Genomic DNA, 18,950 nt, shown 5'->3' on the forward strand with positions numbered 1-18,950 from the left:
TTAGATTTCTGCATATATAATTTTTATTTTTACACTTATTATTTGTGGTAACCGTTTCTATTCCCAAGTTTCAAAATGATAAACGTAATTGTTTGAATTTGATTGAAATTTGAAATAAATTAGCATTTTTTGTAGATTTTAAAAAAAAAATTTTGTAAATAAAAACCGAAAACCCTAATGATGTAATAAATGTCACATTTCGAGGATTTTCTTGATTGTTTTGCTTCTTTTTTTGTCTATTTTGGTGTAATCCTCTTCCGAGCCGTCGCCTTGCGATGAGAAGTGACAGCCGTGATTGTAGTTTTGTGTTGCGTTCTGTCTTTTTAGGTGTTTTTGGTCCATTGTAGTGTAAGGTAATTGGCGAGAATGTATATCATCCAGAAGGCCATTACATGCAAAAATTCTCCCTTCCCGTAATGTAAAGGTTGTCGAGGTGTTAGAAGATTGGATAATTGGTCCGGGAGCTGGATGTTCATATCCGAGTCTTGTCAGGCCGGGAGATGGGAGAAGTCTAGCATGTGTACGATGAGTGACAATCCCCTTATTATATTGTCTGCCGCCTGGAGGGGAAAGACTCGGACAAAATGAATGGATATGTATCTCATCCCTCGGCTTCATATAATAAGGGGACACACTCTGACGCCAGACTCTACACACAAATACAAAACAATTGTACAAAATACTACATTTATGAACAGTATAATTATAATTTGCAACCGATCAGTTTTAATTTGAAAGTGTCCCATCATGAATTTAGACACCGTGATTTATATACAGCACCCCCTCATTGAATCATATACAATGCCCCTCATTGATTTATATACAGTACCCCCTCATTGATTTATATACAATGGGCCTCATTGATTTATATACACTACCCCCTCATTGATTTATATACACTACCCCCTCATTGATTTATATACAGTACCTCCTCATTGATTTATATATAGTGCCCCCTAATGGATTTATATGCAGTGCCCCCACAATAATTTATATACAGTACCCCCTCATTGATATATATACAGTTCCCCCACAATAATTTATATACAGTACCCCCTCATTTATTTATATACAGTACCCCCTCATTGATTTATATGCAGTGCCCCCACAATAATTTATATACAATGCCCCTCATTGATTTATATACAGTACCCCCTCATTGATTTATATACAGTATCCCCTCATTGATTTATATACAGTATCCCCTCATTGATTTAGATACAGTACCCACACAATAATTTATATACAATGCCCCTCATTAATGTATATACAATGCCTCTCATTAATTTATAAACAATGCCCCTCATTAATGTATATGCAATGCCTCTCTTTGATTTATTTACAGTACCCCCTCATTGACTAATATACATTGCCCCTGCCTTAGTTTATATAGTGCCTGCTCATTAATTTATATACAGTGTCCCCTCAATTTAAATACAGTGCCGTATATTCATTTGTATACAGTGCTCCCTCATTAATTTATATACAGTGCCCCTCATTGACTTATATTAAGTACCCCCACTGTCAGCTCTACTATATACCTCCGTCTTCCCTGGATAAAGATCTTATCTGCCTGTAGCTTGTAGCTTTACTTTCCTCACCCTGTGCTGCTGTTTGCAGGAAGTCAGTGTGTGTGTGTCAGTGTGACCTGGTCCTGGAATGCAGGGGCTCAAAGCAGCGTCAGACAGGAGAACAATATGTCCTCCTGACCCTAAAGTCAGAAGATCCAGGGTCAGGTCCAGGGGCACCCAAAATGGGTACACCAGGACTGTTGGAGACGGGTTGGAATTATATCTGTGAAATGCTGTATGTTAGTTAATAACAGTGAATTAGAGAATGTGTTATTTTGTTATCCTGAGTATATTTAAGAATCTTGTCTTCGTGGGAATATCCCTTTGATGAATTTAGACACAGTGCCCCCTTAATGAATTTAAAAACATTAAGAATTAATAAATCATATACTGCCCCCCTTAATATTTTTTGCTACATAGCCCCCTTAATGAATTTAGATACAATGCCCCCTCATAAAATAAGATACATTTCCCACAGTAAATCATTTATATTCAGTGCTTCTTAATGAATGTAGATACAGGACTTTGATTAATTTGGATACATCACCCCCTTTGAGGAATCTGGGGGGCCAAGACAATGGGTAAGAAAAACCAATGTATCTTTACCCCACTCCAGATCCTGGTTTCTTTGTTGCTTCGGTACATTCGGATGACCAGAGTAATTGGGAACTAGCTCCATAATGGTTTTCAAGAAGCCCAAATGAATTTAGACTCATTGTCCCCCAGACATTGCCCCCCCTCTCCCCCAAGTGTCTCCCATTCTTAAGGTATGTTTGGTTCACAATGTATAACAGCAAATGGAAGATTTCCTTTAAGATACATTACCCCTCTTACTGAATTTGGATATTATGACACCCTCATAAATTTTGATGCAACCCCCATTTAATTGATATACAGCGCCTCCACCATGTTATTGCGTGTTTGTTTGTGGGCGATAAAGAACAATAAAATTTACTTACCTCCCACCAATCCCATGCTGCACTACTGGCTGCCTCTTCTACCATATACATCTTCCCTGACCTCTGATGAAGGACACAGGTGGTAAAATGGCATCATTTCACCCCCTATTTCATAGAGGGGGCCGGAAGCAGTGGTGTCTCTGTGGGGGAGTTCTCCCAATTTAAGTGGGCGGCCACTCTTTTACATAAGTTGCCCATATGCCTTTACTGCCTTGTGGGTAAACCCTGAATGTTCATTAAGTGATTCAGCAGTCCTGCTACTTAGATTTGTACTGTGTGCAGACTCTCCGTGATTCTGTGTTTACATGTTTGAGCTCTACTGAATAGGAGGAGCTGCAGCAGGAGATTATGAGTCATTCTGCATGACTCATAAAAAGTGGCCAGTTAATAAAGTCTTTTTTGCCAGTCTGGCCTTGCCAATAGCCTTTGACAGGTCTGTTTTTTGGACCCCATAGCAGTCATGTGATCTGCCTCCATTGAGTAATGTTTTATCATTGTTTTATCATTGTTTTTACATTGTTTTTATGATTAACTGAGGTCCGCTTTGCCGTTACCTATTTTCCTGACAGTTCTGTCATTGCTGATATGAAAGTAATTTATGTAACATAAACAATTTTTGTCTTTTAGGTCTCGCTCGAGCCAAATCAGTCCCAAGCCACACGTACTCTAATGAAGTAGTAACACTTTGGTATAGACCTCCTGATGTCTTACTGGGCTCCACAGAATACTCCACCTGTCTGGACATGTGGTGAGTACTGCTCGAAAATTAATTCAAAGGTACAGGTGCCAAGATTTTATTGATCAAGATGGATGAAAAAATTAATAAAACATTGTCTACCCAAAGGATTTTTCACTGCCAGGAAATATTCTGCCTCCCGTCAGTAAAGATGTCATAAAAATTATGTTGTTGAGTTTGTTTAACAGACCTATGTTCAATCTTTAATAGGGATCAGCAAATCTATGCGTCCATTTGTAGATTTTCTACGAATTTGGCAATTTTTAGACATCAAATATTGGGAATCTGAATATTTTCTAGTTCGCTTCGGACTAATCTTGTATGTGCAATAATAACAGAAGTCTAACCGATGTTAAAATTTTATAGCTGTGTGACAGGAAGCTGTGTAATTATTATTAGTAACTGTGATTATCCTCTCCCTCTATATTCTCCATACCATAAGTATACAGTCAGGGAGGCTGAGCTGTGATCTCCTTATATATAACTGTGTTACAGGAACCTGTGTAATTATTATTAGTAACTGTGATTATCCTCTCCATCTATATTCTCCATACCATAAGTATACAGTCAGGGAGGCTGAGCTGTAATCTCCTTATATATAACTGTGTGACAGGAACCTGTGTAATTATTATTAGTAACTGTGATTATCCTCTCCATCTATATTCTCCATACCATAAGTATACAGTCAGGGAGGCTGAACTGTGATCTCCTTATAACTGTGTGACAAGAACCTGTGTAATTATTATTAGTAACTGTGATTATCCTCTCCATCTATATTCTCCATACCATAAGTATACAGTCAGGGAGGCTGAGCTGTGATCTCCTTATATATAACTGTGTGACAGGAACCTGTGTAATTATTATTAGTAACTGTGATTATCCTCTCCATCTATATTCTCCATACCATAAGTATACAGTCAGGGAGGCTGAACTGTGATCTCCTTATAACTGTGTGACAAGAACCTGTGTAATTATTATTAGTAACTGTGATTATTCTTCCATCTATATTCTCCATACCATAAGTATACAGTCAGGGAGGCTGAGCTGTGATCTCCTTATATATAACTGTGTAACAGGAACCTGTGTAATTATTATTAGTAACTGTGATTATACTCTCCATCTATATTCTCCATACCATAAGTATACAGTCAGGGAGGCTGAGCTGTGATCTCCTTATATATCACTGTGTGACAGGAACCTGTGTCATTATTATTAGTAACTGTGATTACTCTCTATATCTATATTCCCTATACCATAAGTATAAAGTCAGGGAGGCTGAGCTGTGATCTCCTTATACTGTGTGACAGGAACCTGTGTAATTATTATTAGTAACTGTGATTATCCTCTCCATCTATATTCTCCATACCATAAGTATACAGTCAGGGAGGCTGAGCTGTGATGTCCTTATAACTGTGTGACAGGAAGCTGTGTAATTATTATTAGTAACTGTGATTATCCTCTCCCTCTATATTCTCCATACCATAAGTATACAGTCAGGGAGGCTGAGCTGTGATCTCCTTATAATTGTGTGACAGGAACCTGTGTAATTATTATTAGTAACTGTGATTATCCTCTCCATCTATATTCTCCATACCATAAGTATACAGGCAGGGAGGCTGAGCTGTGATCTCCTTATATATAACTGTGTGACAGGAACCTGTGTGATTATTATTAGTAACTGTGATTACTCTCTATATCTATATTCCCTATACCATAAGTATACAGTCAGGGAGGCTGAGCTGTGATCTCCTTATACTGTGTGACAGGAACCTGTGTAATTATTATTAGTAACTGTGATTATCCTCTCCATCTATATTCTCCATACCATAAATATGCTGGCAGGGAGGCTGAGCTGTGATCTCCTTATATATAACTGTGTGACAGGAACCTGTGTAATTATTATTAGTAACTGTGATTATCCTCTCCATCTATATTCTCCACACCATAAGTATACAGTCAGGGAGGCTGAGCTGTGATCTCCATATACTGTGTGACAGGAACCTGTGTAATTATTATTAGTAACTGTGAGTATCCTCCCCATCTATATTCTCCATACCATAAGTATACAGTCAGGGAGGCTGAGCTGTGATCTCCTTATAATGTGCGACAGGAACCTGTGTAATTATTATTAGTAACTGTGATTATCCTCTCCATCTATATTCTCCATACCATAAGTATACAGTCAGGGAGGCTGAGCTGTGATCTACTTATATATAACTGTGTGACAGGAACCTGTGTAATTATTATTAGTAACTGTGATTATCCTCTCCATCTATATTCTCCATGCCATAAGTATACAGTCAGGGAGGCTGAGCTGTGATCTCCTTATAACTGTGTGACAGGAACCTGTGTAATTATTATTAGTAACTGTGATTATCCTCTCCATCTATATTCTCCATACCATAAGTATACAGTCAGGGAGGCTGAGCTGTGATCTCCTTATATATAACTGTGTGACAGGAACCTGTGTAATTATTATTAGTAACTGTGATTATCCTCTCCATCTATATTCTCCATACCATAAGTATACAGTCGGGGAGGCTGAGCTGTGATCTCCTTATAACTGTGTGACAGGAACCTGTGTAATTATTATTAGTAACTGTGATTATCCTCTCCATCTATATTCTCCATACCATAAGTATACAGACAGGGAGGCTGAGCTGTGATCTCCTTATAACTGTGTGACAGGAACCTGTGTAATTATTATTAGTAACTGTGATTATCCTCTCCATCTATATTCTCCATACCATAAGTATACAGTCAGGGAGGCTGAGCTGTGATCTCCTTATATATAACTGTGTGACAGGAACCTGTGTAATTATTATTAGTAACTGTGATTATCCTCTCCATCTATATTCTCCATACCATAAGTATACAGTCAGGGAGGCTGAGCTGTGATCTCCTTATATATAACTGTGTGACAGGAACCTGTGTAATTATTATTAGTAACTGTGATTATCCTCTCCATCTATATTCTCCATGCCATAAGTATACAGTCAGGGAGGCTGAGCTGTGATCTCCTTATAACTGTGTGACAGGAACCTGTGTAATTATTATTAGTAACTGTGATTATCCTCTCCATCTATATTCTCCATGCCATAAGTATACAGTCAGGGAGGCTGAGCTGTGATCTCCTTATAACTGTGTGACAGGAACCTGTGTAATTATTATTAGTAACTGTGATTATCCTCTCCATCTATATTCTCCATACCATAAGTATACAGTCAGGGAGGCTGAGCTGTGATCTCCTTATAACTGTGTGACAGGAACCTGTGTAATTATTATTAGTAACTGTGATTATCCTCTCCATCTATATTCTCCATACCATAAGTATACAGTCAGGGAGGCTGAGCTGTGATCTCCTTATATATAACTGTGTGACAGGAACCTGTGTAATTATTATTAGTAACTGTGATTATCCTCCCCATCTATATTCTCCGTACCATAAGTATACAGTCAGGGAGGCTGAGCTGTGATCTCCTTATATATAGCTGTGTGACAGGAACCTGTGTAATTATTATTAGTAACTGTGATTATCCTCTCCATCTATATTCTCCATACCATAAGTATACAGTCAGGGAGGCTGAGCTGTGATCTCCTTATAACTGTGTGACAGGAACCTGTGTAATTATTATTAGTAACTGTGATTATCCTATCCATCTATATTCTCCATACCATAAGTATACAGTCAGGGAGGCTGAGCTGTGATGTCCTTATAACTGTGTGACAGGAAGCTGTGTAATTATTATTAGTAACTGTGATTATCCTCTCCATCTATATTCTCCATACCATAAGTATACAGTCAGGGAGGCTGAGCTGTGATGTCCTTATAACTGTGTGACAGGAAGCTGTGTAATTATTATTAGTAACTGTGATTATCCTCTCCATCTATATTCTCCATACTATAAGTATACAGTCAGGGAGGCCGAGCTGTGATCTCCTTATATATAGCTGTGTGACAGGAACCTGTGTAATTATTATTAGTAACTGTGATTATCCTCTCCATCTATATCCTCCATACCATAAGTATACAGTCAGGGAGGCTGAGCTGTGATCTCCTTATATATAGCTGTGTGACAGGAACCTGTGTAATTATTATTAGTAACTGTGATTATCCTCTCCATCTATATTCTCCATACCATAAGTATACAGTCAGGGAGGCTGAGCTGTGATCTCCTTATATATAGCTGTGTGACAGGAACCTGTGTAATTATTATTAGTAACTGTGATTATCCTCTCCATCTATATCCTCCATACCATAAGTATACAGTCAGGGAGGCTGAGCTGTGATCTCCTTATATATAGCTGTGTGACAGGAACCTGTGTAATTATTATTAGTAACTGTGATTATCCTCTCCATCTATATTCTCCATACCATAAGTATACAGTCAGGGAGACTGGAACACCCTCCAGAGCCCTTCTGCATCATTAGCATAACTATAAAAGTTTATTTTAGAAGGAATAATAAATATCGTGGATAACAAATATAAGAAGATACCACAGTCCCGGTGCCTGGATCTATGAGTAATGTCCCTGGTTTATCATGATGGATATTAATGGGAGATTGAAAAAGCAGAGTAACTTTTTGGGAGGGTCAGTACACTCATTTTTAGTCCTTTAAAGGAAACCTACCACTTCTGAAGGTAGGTATGAGATGCAAACACCGGGCACCAGCTCAGGGTGAGCTGGTGCCGGTGCTTAGTCTCGTTAGTGTTAAAACCGCGGTATCGCGGTTTTAACACTTTTTAAACTTTATAGTAGAAACTGCTTCGGCGCTGCGCGCGACCGTGCGCGCGCAACGCCTGCGGCATTTCCAATGTAGGCGCGCGCACGATCGTGCGCACGCAGCGCCGAAGCAGTTTATGCTATAAAGTTTAAAAAGTGTTAAAACCGCGATACCGCGGTTTTAACACTAACGAGACTAAGCACCGGCACCAGCTCACCCTGAGCTGGTGCCCGGTGTTTGCATCTCATACCTACCTTCAGAAGTGGTAGGTTTCCTTTAAATCATCTTGAGACCCTCTTTAATGTATAGATGTTGCTTTAAAAAAAAAAATTATAGAAATTTTTTCATATTTTTTTTGTTCATTTTTAATCCAACCAAAAGTATTTCAATTATAACCCAAAAAAAAAAAAATAATTTCCGTAAGTGCTAGTAAAAATAATCCTTTTTTTGTTATTGCTACTGTTGTATGATTGTCTTAATGTTGTCTTTATTTGTTCTTGTTACCTCTTGATGACTTCAGTCTGCTTTTTCGTCTGGAATTTTGTACACATCCCACTTTTTTAATAGCCCTGTCCCCCCCCCCAAAAAAAAATTAAAAAAAATTGACACCGCTATTACCAATGTCTAATATGATGAATGTTTTAGCCTGGACCTTTAGTGTCTCCGGTACTGATGAGGCTTCACAGATACATGTTGTCTCCTCCTAGGGTGAAAACAAGTGACAAATGACGCTATTAGTCTTGTGTTTCGTACTTTTACCTCGCTGCGTGCTATGGTCTATCTGTTTTGTAATTTTTTATTTTTTTTTTATTGTGTGTTGTTTTTTTTTTGTTGTTGTTTTTTTTTATGCTTGGAAAGGATTGGGAAGCGGCTGCCAGTTAAAACAAGCCTCTTGTGTTTCCACGAGTATCACCCAACAAAACAGATGATCAGAGTAAATGGCCTGATGTAATGAGTGAGGTTTTTAGCGAGAAGCGGAGGAAGGAAGCGGCGCCACCATCCAGGGGACCAGCTGCACGTAAATGGCTGCGCAAATATTGTCGCTTTGGAGAGCGCTCGAAGGAGCAGGTGCTTCTATCCGCAGACTATTTTTACACTTCATTTGCTATTGTAGAACATTAGGGATGTAACTAAAAACTAATGACTCCGGTGAAATCCCAAATCGCTGCCGCAGCTATTGTAAGTGGGGGGGGGGGGTCCTAAATCATACGGGGCATGGAGGTAGGGAAAGATTAAAAGCAGAAAATATAAAAGACAAATCCTCTAGTCACTCTCTTCTGTTCTTAAAGGGGTGGTCTGGCTGTTGAGAATTTTTTTTTTTTTTAAAGGAAATCTGCCATCAGAATCCATCCTGATAAACCAGGGACATTACTCGTAGATCCAGGCACCGGGACTGTGATAATCTGCTTATATGTGTTATACATGGCCTCTTTCCTTTTAAAACCAACTTTTAAAATTATGCTAATTAGCCAGAAGGGTTCTGGAGGATGTTACCAAAGCTGATACACTGTCCCTCCCTTCTCTCTGTTTCCTCAGTCTGATGTAATCTCACAAAGTGGAAGGGAGGAAGAGCTCCTGCACAATGTAACGGCTCCTTAAAGGGCACCTACCACCACAAATCTACCTATAAAGGTAGATCGGGTGGTAGGTGGATGTATGGGACGTGAGGATAGCCCTTTTTAGAGCTAATCCTCACGTCCCCGCTAGCGTAGCATAAACTTTATTGCCCTAATATGTAAATTTTATTAAGCGGCTACTGGGGCGTGGAGTAGCCAGACACGAGGCTACACGGCGCGGCTACTCCACGCCCCAGTAGCCGCTTTCCCTGCCTACCCTGTGATCTTCGGAGCGCAGCTCCTGGCAGCTGCGCGCCCTCGTCCGAGAACGCGAAGTTCTGCGCATGTGCAGTAACTCCGGCCTCGTTCCCGAGATCGCGCATCCTCGGGCCTGCGCTCGGAGCCCGAGGATGTCGTATTCTTAAACCAATTACTTAAATAGTAACTTACCCAGTCCGTGGAGTTCACCTAAAGTGCATTGTCCGACGATTATGCACTCTGCCGCGATTCGCTAAGATCGTGCGCCCGATATCCTGCATGTGTCGCTTCCCCGCTCAGGTCCGAGTTCACCTTCTTCTTCCTGGTGCATGTAAGTGCTTTGGATGCGACACATTTTAAAATTAAATCCCGCGCTCAGTCCGAATCCGTCGGATCGTCCGACGGCCACGTCCCCCAATTTCTGTCGCATGAAAGCAGCACAGCTGCATCACAATACGTTCGCGTGCAACACAATCCCCTGCTAAATACCTGTCACAGCGGCGCAAATCCTGAAAACTTCGGGAAGTCCGACGGAAATGCGATCCGCGGACTCTTAGTAAAAAAGCCCCACTGTCTCTAGGAAGTGCAATTTGAATGTAGGTCTCATAAAACTCTGTACATAGAGGTTTTTTTTTTTTGGGGGGGGGGTTTAAAGGGAATCTACCACCAGGATAAAGAATTGTAAACCAAGCACACTGACATACTGGTGAGTGCCCCCTCTGGTAGGTTCTGCTTTTCTTTTAGCTTCTTAGGAACTTATTTTTTCCAAGTAAAAAGGTTTCACAAATTATGCAAATGAGCCTCTGGGGCTCTAGACTCTATAGATGTCAATGGAGCTTGGCGCCCTGAAGGCTCAGCTGCATAATTTTTAAAACCTCTTTTTCTTAAAAACAAAGGCATACAAAGCTACAAGAAGAGGAGATCCTGCTCCTGAGGAGGGGGTACACACCAGTATGTCAGTGTGCTTGGTTTACAATCCTTCATCCTGGTGATAGATTTCCTTTAAAGAAAACACGGAAACAATAAACAGTAAAATGGAAAAAGTGGTGGTGACAAGGGGTTAAATAATTTAAAAAATTTGTTTTGCATAACCCAATTATTACCATTCAACGTTTACTTTAAAATGATGTCATCGCGATGGAGATTATTTTTGGTGGAAAAAAATAGAAATATTTTTTAATTGGATTTTTTTTTTTTGAGAATTTCACAAAAAGTGGAAAATCTGAACCCAGCAATGAACAGTCTGTGGCCGATGTGTTTTTGAAATCGGAGCGGGAAGGGGGGTGGGGGGAGGGGTGATCCGGGCTCCATGGGAGTTCTGTTAACATTTAGCCTTTCCAGCGAGTGAGAAGATCACAATTGGAGGGAAGTGATTGACAGCTGCCCCCACGAGAAACTTATGTTACATGTTTTGTTTAAAGATAAAGTTCCCTACGGTAACAATGTTCTGTTTCCATAGCAACACCTCCGGAGCGCTTGTGATCCATAGGTGGGATGCACTTCCATATCTATGGAGGATCCTCTAGCGCTGAATGACAGGACTGAGCCGTTCATTGTAACGTCGTCCACGCTTGACCTTTCCGATTGTCCATCGGGCGACAAGTGTTACGTGTCAGAGCAATTTATTTCAGCACAAATTCAGATCTCGGGAAGAAACGTCTGCGTATCCCACCAAGACTTTCACCTTAACGCACCTCACAGGACACTCGACTGTAGTTGCCTTTACTTTGGGTTGCCCATTACCTATATACTATAATGAATAAATAATTCCTTTATTTATATAGCGCACACAGATACTCAGCACTGCACAGAGCTTGTCACATCGGTCCCCAATGGGGCTCACAATCTAATCACCTACCAGTATATTTTGGAGTGTGGGAGGAAACCGGAAGACCCGGAGGAAACCCACACAAACACGGAGAGAACATACAAACTCTATCTATCTATCTCCTATCTATCTCCTATCTATCTATCTCATATTTATCTATCTATCATCTATCTATCTCATATCTATCTATTTATCTATGTATCTATCTCATATCTATCTATCTCATATCTATCTATCTATCTATCTATCTCATATCTATCTATCTATCTATCTATCTCATATCTATCTATCTCATATCTATCTATCTATCTATCTATCTATCTATCTATCTCATATCTATCTATCTCATATCTATCTCATATCTATCTATCTATCTATCTATCTATCTATCTATCTATCTATCTCATATCTATCTCATATCTATCTATCTCATATCTATCTATCTATCTATCTATCTCATATCTATCTATCTATCTATCTATCTATCTATCTATCTATCTATCTATCTATCTCATATCTATCTATCTATCTATCTATCTATCTATCTCATATCTATCTATCTATCTATCTATCTATCTCATATCTATCTATCTATCTATCTCATATCTATCTATCTATCTATCTCATATCTATCTATCTATCTATCTATCTATCTCATATCTATCTATGTATCTATCTCATATCTATCTATCTATCTATCTATCTATCTATCTATCTCATATCTATCTCATATCTATCTCATATCTATCTATCTATCTATCTATCTCATATCTATCTCATATCTATCTATCTCATATCTATCTATCTATCTATCTATCTATCTATCTATCTATCTATCTATCTCATATCTATCTATCTATCTATCTATCTCATATCTATCTATCTATCTATCTATCTATCTCATATCTATCTATCTATCTATCTATCTATCTATCTATCTATCTCATATCTATCTATCTATCTATCTATCTATCTATCTCATATCTATCTATCTATCTATCTATCTATCTATCTATCTATCTCATATCTATCTATCTATCTATCTATCTATCTATCTCATATCTATCTATGTATCTATCTCATATCTATCTATGTATCTATCTCATATCTATCTATCTATCTATCTATCTATCTCATATCTATCTATCTATCTATCTATCTCATATCTATCTATCTATCTATCTATCATCTATCTATCTATCTATCTATCTATCTATCTATCTCATATCTATCTATCTATCATCTATCTATCTATCTATCTCATATCTATCTATCTCATATCTATCTCATATCTATCTATTTCATATCTATCTATCTATCTATCTATCTATCTATCTATCTATCTATGATATATATCTAACATCCAATAACCTTTAGATATTTACAAAACATCCTTGATATCACTTCCTTCTATATGATAGTACAGTGATGGCAAACCTTTTAGAGGCAGAGTTCCCAAACTACAACATAGACCCGCTTATTTATCCCAAAGTGCCAACACAGAAATGTAATTTGTGATTTATACGCCCTTCTCTGTCGCAGTTTTCATTGATAGCAGCACCTGAGGACACCAATAAAGCAGAAAATAGTCCCAGGTAGAGCTGTCACTTTAATATAGCTCTGTGCACAGCAAGTCCTGGGCTGTCTGGGACTGCAGGAGATACCTGGAGTCATCTCTGGTGATGGCCTGAGTGCACATAGAAAGGGCTCCGAGTGCCACCTCTGGCACCAGTGCCATAGGTTAGCCATCGCTGTGATAGGATATTGTTGTTGCCCCTATCCAGGATTCCCTCCTGCTCACATAAAGGGAAGGATTGGAACCTTCCTGAAAATGATTATCCTGTATGTAACTTATTATCTGATTTCCAGAAAACAGACTTTAGTTTTTGTCCCTTTAACTGTGACCCGGTATTTTCAGTATTTTCTGTATTTTTGGCATGTTCATCTCTGTGACAACATTTTCCTGCTGTTAGATTCCGTCGGTGCGGCGATGGAAAGTCTCGCTGGTAAATTACAATTCCATCTGGTAATGAAACTTCTAGAAGTTCATTTTTTTTTTCTTCTCTCGCCGCTTGTTTTCATTCTTGATTATAGAAGCACTTGACGAAGATTTCTTGTGGCTCTGGCTGTGTAATAGACCTCTGAGGAGGCTGAATGATGACTGGCAGCTCAATCACCGCGGCTCCTCCAGTAATCAGCCGGGACACATGGAGCATTACTGTAATCACACACTTCTCCAATTTACTTTAGTCAGTGCAAACGATTAGTAAAAACTTGTATTTTTTGCCTTAATATCTATCAAAATATTTGTGGAGAAATTAATTAATGCTAAATTCCAAAATATACTCCGGGAGATGGTCTCCAAATATTTGCAAAAAGAAAAAGATCTTCGTAGAAATTTTTAGTCTGTTTTATCCTGTAGGGATCTTACCTGTCAGCCCAGGGACTGACCAGCAAGAAATAGGGTGTGGATCTTTGCATCAAAAAAGTTGTTTCTGGGGTGATCCTACGGGTGCTGGTAGAACTTTTAAGTAACTGCTGATTTGTAGTCCGGTTTCACCATTTCAAAATGTCATAAACTTAGGCAAACTTAAAGGGGCGGTCCACTTTCAGCCAATAATTGACACTATTTGTGAAAGTAAAAGTTATATAATTTTTCAATATACTTTCTGCGTCAATTCCTCATGGTGTTCTAGATCTCTGCTTGCTGTCATTCTACAGGAAGCTTTTATCTTTACTTCCAGTGGATAGAAATCTGTTCCAGTTATCTGTGGTAGTTATCAGTTCTAGCTTTGGGGCAGTTATCAGTTCTAGTGTTGGGGCAGTTATTGGTTCTAGCTTTGGGGCAGTTATCAGTTCTAGTGTTGGGGCAGTTATTGGTTCTAGCGTTGGGGCAGTTATTGGTTTTAGTGTTGGGGCAGTTATCGGTTCTAGCGTTGGGGTAGTTATTGGTTCTAGCGTTGGGGTAGTTATTGGTTTTAGCGTTGGGGTAGTTATTGGTTTTAGTGTTGGGGCAGTTATCGGTTCTAGTGTTGGGGCAGTTATTGGTTCTAGTATTGGGGCAGTTATTGTTTCTAGCATTGGGGCAGTTATCGGTTCTAGTGTTGGGGCAGTAATTGGTTCCCGCATTGGGGCAGTTATTGGTTCTAGTGTTGCCGTGGTTTTTGGTTCTAGTGTTGGGGCAGTTATTGGTTCTAGTGTTGGGGCAGTTATTGGTTCTAGTGTTGGGGCAGTTATTGGTTCTAGTGTTGGGGCAGTTATTGGTTCTAGTGTTGGGACAGTTATCGGTTCCCGCTTTGGGGCAGTTATTGGTTCTAGTGTTGGGGCAGTTATTGGTTATTGGTTCTAGCGTTGGGGCAGTTATTCATTCTAGCGTTGGGGCCTGTATCGGTTCTAGCATTGGGGCACTTATTGGTTCTAGCGTTGGGGCAGTTATTGGTTATTGGTTCTAGCGTTGGGGCAGTTATTCATTATAATGTTGGGGCTGTTATCGGCTCTAGCATTGGGGCAGTTATTGGTTCTAGCGTTGGGGCAGTTATTGGTTATTGGTTCTAGCGTTGGGGCAGTTATTCATTATAATGTTTGGGCTGTTATCGGTTCTAGCTTTGGGGCAGTTATTGGTTCCAGCTTTGGGGCAGTTATTGGTTCTAGTATTGGGGCAGTTATTGTTTCTAGTATTGGGGCAGTTATTGGTTCTAGCATTGGGGCAGTTATCGGTTCTAGGTTTTGGGCAGTTATTGGTTCCAGCTTTGGGTAGTTATTGGTTCCAGCTTTGGGGCAGTTATTGGTTATTGGTTCTAGCGTTGGGGCAGTTATTGGTTATTGGTTCTAGCGTTGGGGCAGTTATTCATTATAATGTTTGGGCTGTTATCGGTTCCAGCTTTGGGGCAGTTATTGGTTCCAGCTTTGGGGCAGTTATTGGTTCTAGTATTGGGGCAGTTATTGTTTCTAGTATTGGGGCAGTTATCGGTTCTAGGGTTTGGGCAGTTATTGGTTCCAGCTTTGGGGGAGTTATTGGTTCCAGCTTTGGGGCAGTTATTGGTTGTTACTGCATCCAATCACTGGCCTTGGCAAGCCCCGGATAATGTAGGGGTTTGGCCACAGTAGATCCCACCACGATTCTGGAATCGGGAGCCGGACCAGAGTAGGGTCACTTACTCAACCTTTCTTAATCCCCATGAGGTTTTCTGGAATTCCTGGAAAATCCTCTTTTTGGACTCTTACACATCCCATTATTGTATTGTATAGTTCCGCAGGTAAGTCGTCTTACAGTAACTCATGTGGATGTTGCGCTCATCTGGACTCACCCTAATTGGAATTATTCTCCATAATCTTTTTGTTTCCATTGTAGGGGAGTCGGATGCATATTTATAGAAATGATCCAGGGGGTCGCTGCCTTCCCGGGAATGAAAGACATTCAGGACCAACTGGAACGAATATTTCTGGTGAGTTTTATTTTCTCCTCCCGTGTGTGGGGGCCGTTTACTATTCATGAGATACTGGATTGACATTTCCCGAAAATGCAGATTTTATTTATTTATTTATTTATTTTTCTATGGATACATGGATGGGGATCCTGGAGATGTTTCCTCCTGTGTCCTTGTAGCTGTCACATTAAATATGATAGACAACTAATAATATATCTCCTTGTCTATGACATTCTACCAGGGCGAGGGGATAGAAATCCGAATTTATTTTAGGAAATATTATAACTACAGGCAGTCCCCGGGTTACATAAAAGATAGGGTCCATAGGTTTGTTCTTAAGTTGAATTTGTATGTAAGTCGGAACTGTATATTTTATAACTGTGGATCCAGACAAAAAAATTTTTTGCCCCAGTGACAATTGGATTTTCCAAATTTTTGCTGTAATGGGACCAAGGATTATCAATAAAGCTTCATTACAGACACCTTACAGCTGATCATTGCAGCCTAGGACTATAGTAACATCCAGAGACTTCACCAGAGGTCACAGGGGGAAGAGGGGTCCGTCTGTAACTAGGGGTCGTCTGAAAGTTGGGCGTCCTTAAGTACTGTCATGCAAAAAAAAGTAGTTCAGAACATAAAGGGATTTCTGACAAGTAAAAATTGGGGGCAGTTAAAAAAAAAAAAAAAAAAAAAAAAAGTACTCACTGCTTGTTCCAGCGCTGATTCTCTGGACCCCAAAGCTACTAGGAGTGGTGAAGAGGGAGAAACATAAGGTAAATGAAATTTTTACTAAATGTAATAAGTTGGCCAAAAGTAAAACTATTGGGGCAGCTTTTGGCTAAAAAAAAAAAATGTATTTAAATTTTGAAAAAATTACACATATATATTACCTTTGTTCCAGCTCCGATCCATGTTGTGATGATGTCACATTCATTGTACTGTTGGCAGCTCAGCCAATCAGCGGCCCCAGAGGCCAGTGATTCAGTTGTCACATGACCAATAAAGATGACATCATCACAACGGGGATCAGATGACCTGGGGGACTGGAGCACCGGAGCTGGAACAAAGGGAGCTGCAGACAGTTGAATGTTGTTTTTTTTTGCCATAAACTGAACCCAACTTTTAACTTTAGGAAAATCCAAAGATAAAGGGGCAGATTTACTTACCCGGTCTATTCGCGATCCAGCGGTGCGTTCTCTGCGCTGGATTCGGGTCTTCCGGCGATTCACTAAGGCAGTTCCTCCGACGTCCACCAGGTGTCGCTGCTGCGCTGAAGTCCGCCGAGGTCCGCCGGAGTTCACGATCCGTTGCTGGGTGCAGGTAAGCGCGTGTCCAACGACACTTTTTTTTTTAAAAGCGATTTTTCCGAATCCGTCGGGTTTTCATTCGGCCACGCCCCCGACTTCCGTCGCGTGCACGCCGGGGCCGATGCGCCACAATCCGATCGCGTGCGACAGAAACCCGGTAATTCAGGGAAAATCGGCGCAAAGTTCGGGTAACCCGCCGTAAAAACGCGATTCGGGCCCTTAGTAAATGACCCCCCAAAGTGTTTTAGCAAAACCGGATTTTTGTCTTTTTTTTTTTTTTTTTTTATGTTTTATTCCATCGTGCCTGAAGATGGAGAAATGTCATATACCCCTTATCACTCTAATAATAATAATAATTACGCAGCACTACACAGAGTTTTGCCAAATCAGTCCCTGTCCCCAATGGGGCCGACAATCTAATCAACCTACCAGTATGTTTTGGAGTGTGGGAGGAAACCGGAGGACCCAGAGGAAACCCACACAAACACGGAGAGAACATCCAAACTCTTTCCACTATTATTGAAGCCCATTTTTTAATGGTAAAATACTTTTTTGGCAGATAAACGTAGAATATGGCTGTTATCTACCACAATACTGCCCCCTATGGTCAGAAAAACAGATGATTCATTATCTTTATTAGTAACTTTTTCATATCTTCCTATAAAAATATGAAGTTGATTTACAGTCTTGGTAACATTCCCTGGCAGAAATCAATCTGATAAGCTAATCATGACCTCTAAATTCTGTATTTTCAATTTGTTAACCCCTGAATGGCCCTGTTTATTGGGAATCCTCCATACAAGTATTTATTATTTCAATCTGTAAATTCACCTTTAATTAAAGTATTGTTATTGCACTTTACACATTGTAATTTATCAGCAGGACTTTCAGCGATCAGACATTGATTTTCTAAAGAAGCTAAAACAAGAGCAGATCCTACCAGAAAGGGCACAGTCAGTGTGTCAGTGTGCTTGGTGTACAATCCTTCATCCTGGTGGTAGATTTCCTATAAAGGGGTATTCCCACGAAGACAAGTTTCTTATATGTACTAAGGACATCAAAATAACACATTCTCTAATTCACTGTTATTAACAAAAATGCAGCATTTCACAGATATTATTCCAACCTGTCTCTATCAGTCCTGCTGTACATAATTTCAGTTGCCCCTAGACACGTCCCTGTAACTTCTGACCTAGGGTCGCGCGCCATCTTGGATTTTAGTGTGAGATTGTGCAGATGAGATTTCTGTGTCTTGTGCCTTTAGCCATGCCCCCTGCACGGAGCTCAGAGACAATGATTCACTTCCTGGCAACAGATTGTAAGGAGAGAGAGAGAGAGAGAGGCTGCAAACTACAAGATACAAGGAGATAAGTGATCTGTGGGAAGGAGAATGCAGGCTGTGAGACTGAGAACAGAGATGTAGCAGAGTTGACTCTGTAATAGGCATCTAATGGATCTAATGCATCTCTGATCTGTCTCCTCTCTCTATGTGTCAGTATGCTAGTACAATGTCAGAAGCCAGATGAAAGTGTATATACACCTGTACCCTGATAATATGACCACATTGTCACTCCACAGAACT

At 39.9% G+C, this 18,950-nt stretch overlaps 1 protein-coding gene across 3 annotated transcripts in view; it reads left to right on the top strand.

Moving 5' to 3' along the window:
- Positions 1–18,950, top strand: part of CDK14 (cyclin dependent kinase 14) — a 317,114-nt gene that overhangs the window by 154,444 nt on the left and 143,720 nt on the right. For all 3 annotated transcript variants that reach the window (XM_072154286.1, XM_072154287.1, XM_072154289.1), the window contains 2 exons: positions 3,158–3,278; positions 15,986–16,079. In XM_072154286.1, coding sequence (XP_072010387.1) covers positions 3,158–3,278; positions 15,986–16,079 — 215 coding nt within the window. The remainder of the gene's footprint in view (positions 1–3,157; positions 3,279–15,985; positions 16,080–18,950) is intronic.

Source organism: Engystomops pustulosus, chromosome 5, assembly GCF_040894005.1.
Source record: "Engystomops pustulosus chromosome 5, aEngPut4.maternal, whole genome shotgun sequence".
Classification (NCBI taxonomy): domain Eukaryota; kingdom Metazoa; phylum Chordata; class Amphibia; order Anura; family Leptodactylidae; genus Engystomops; species Engystomops pustulosus.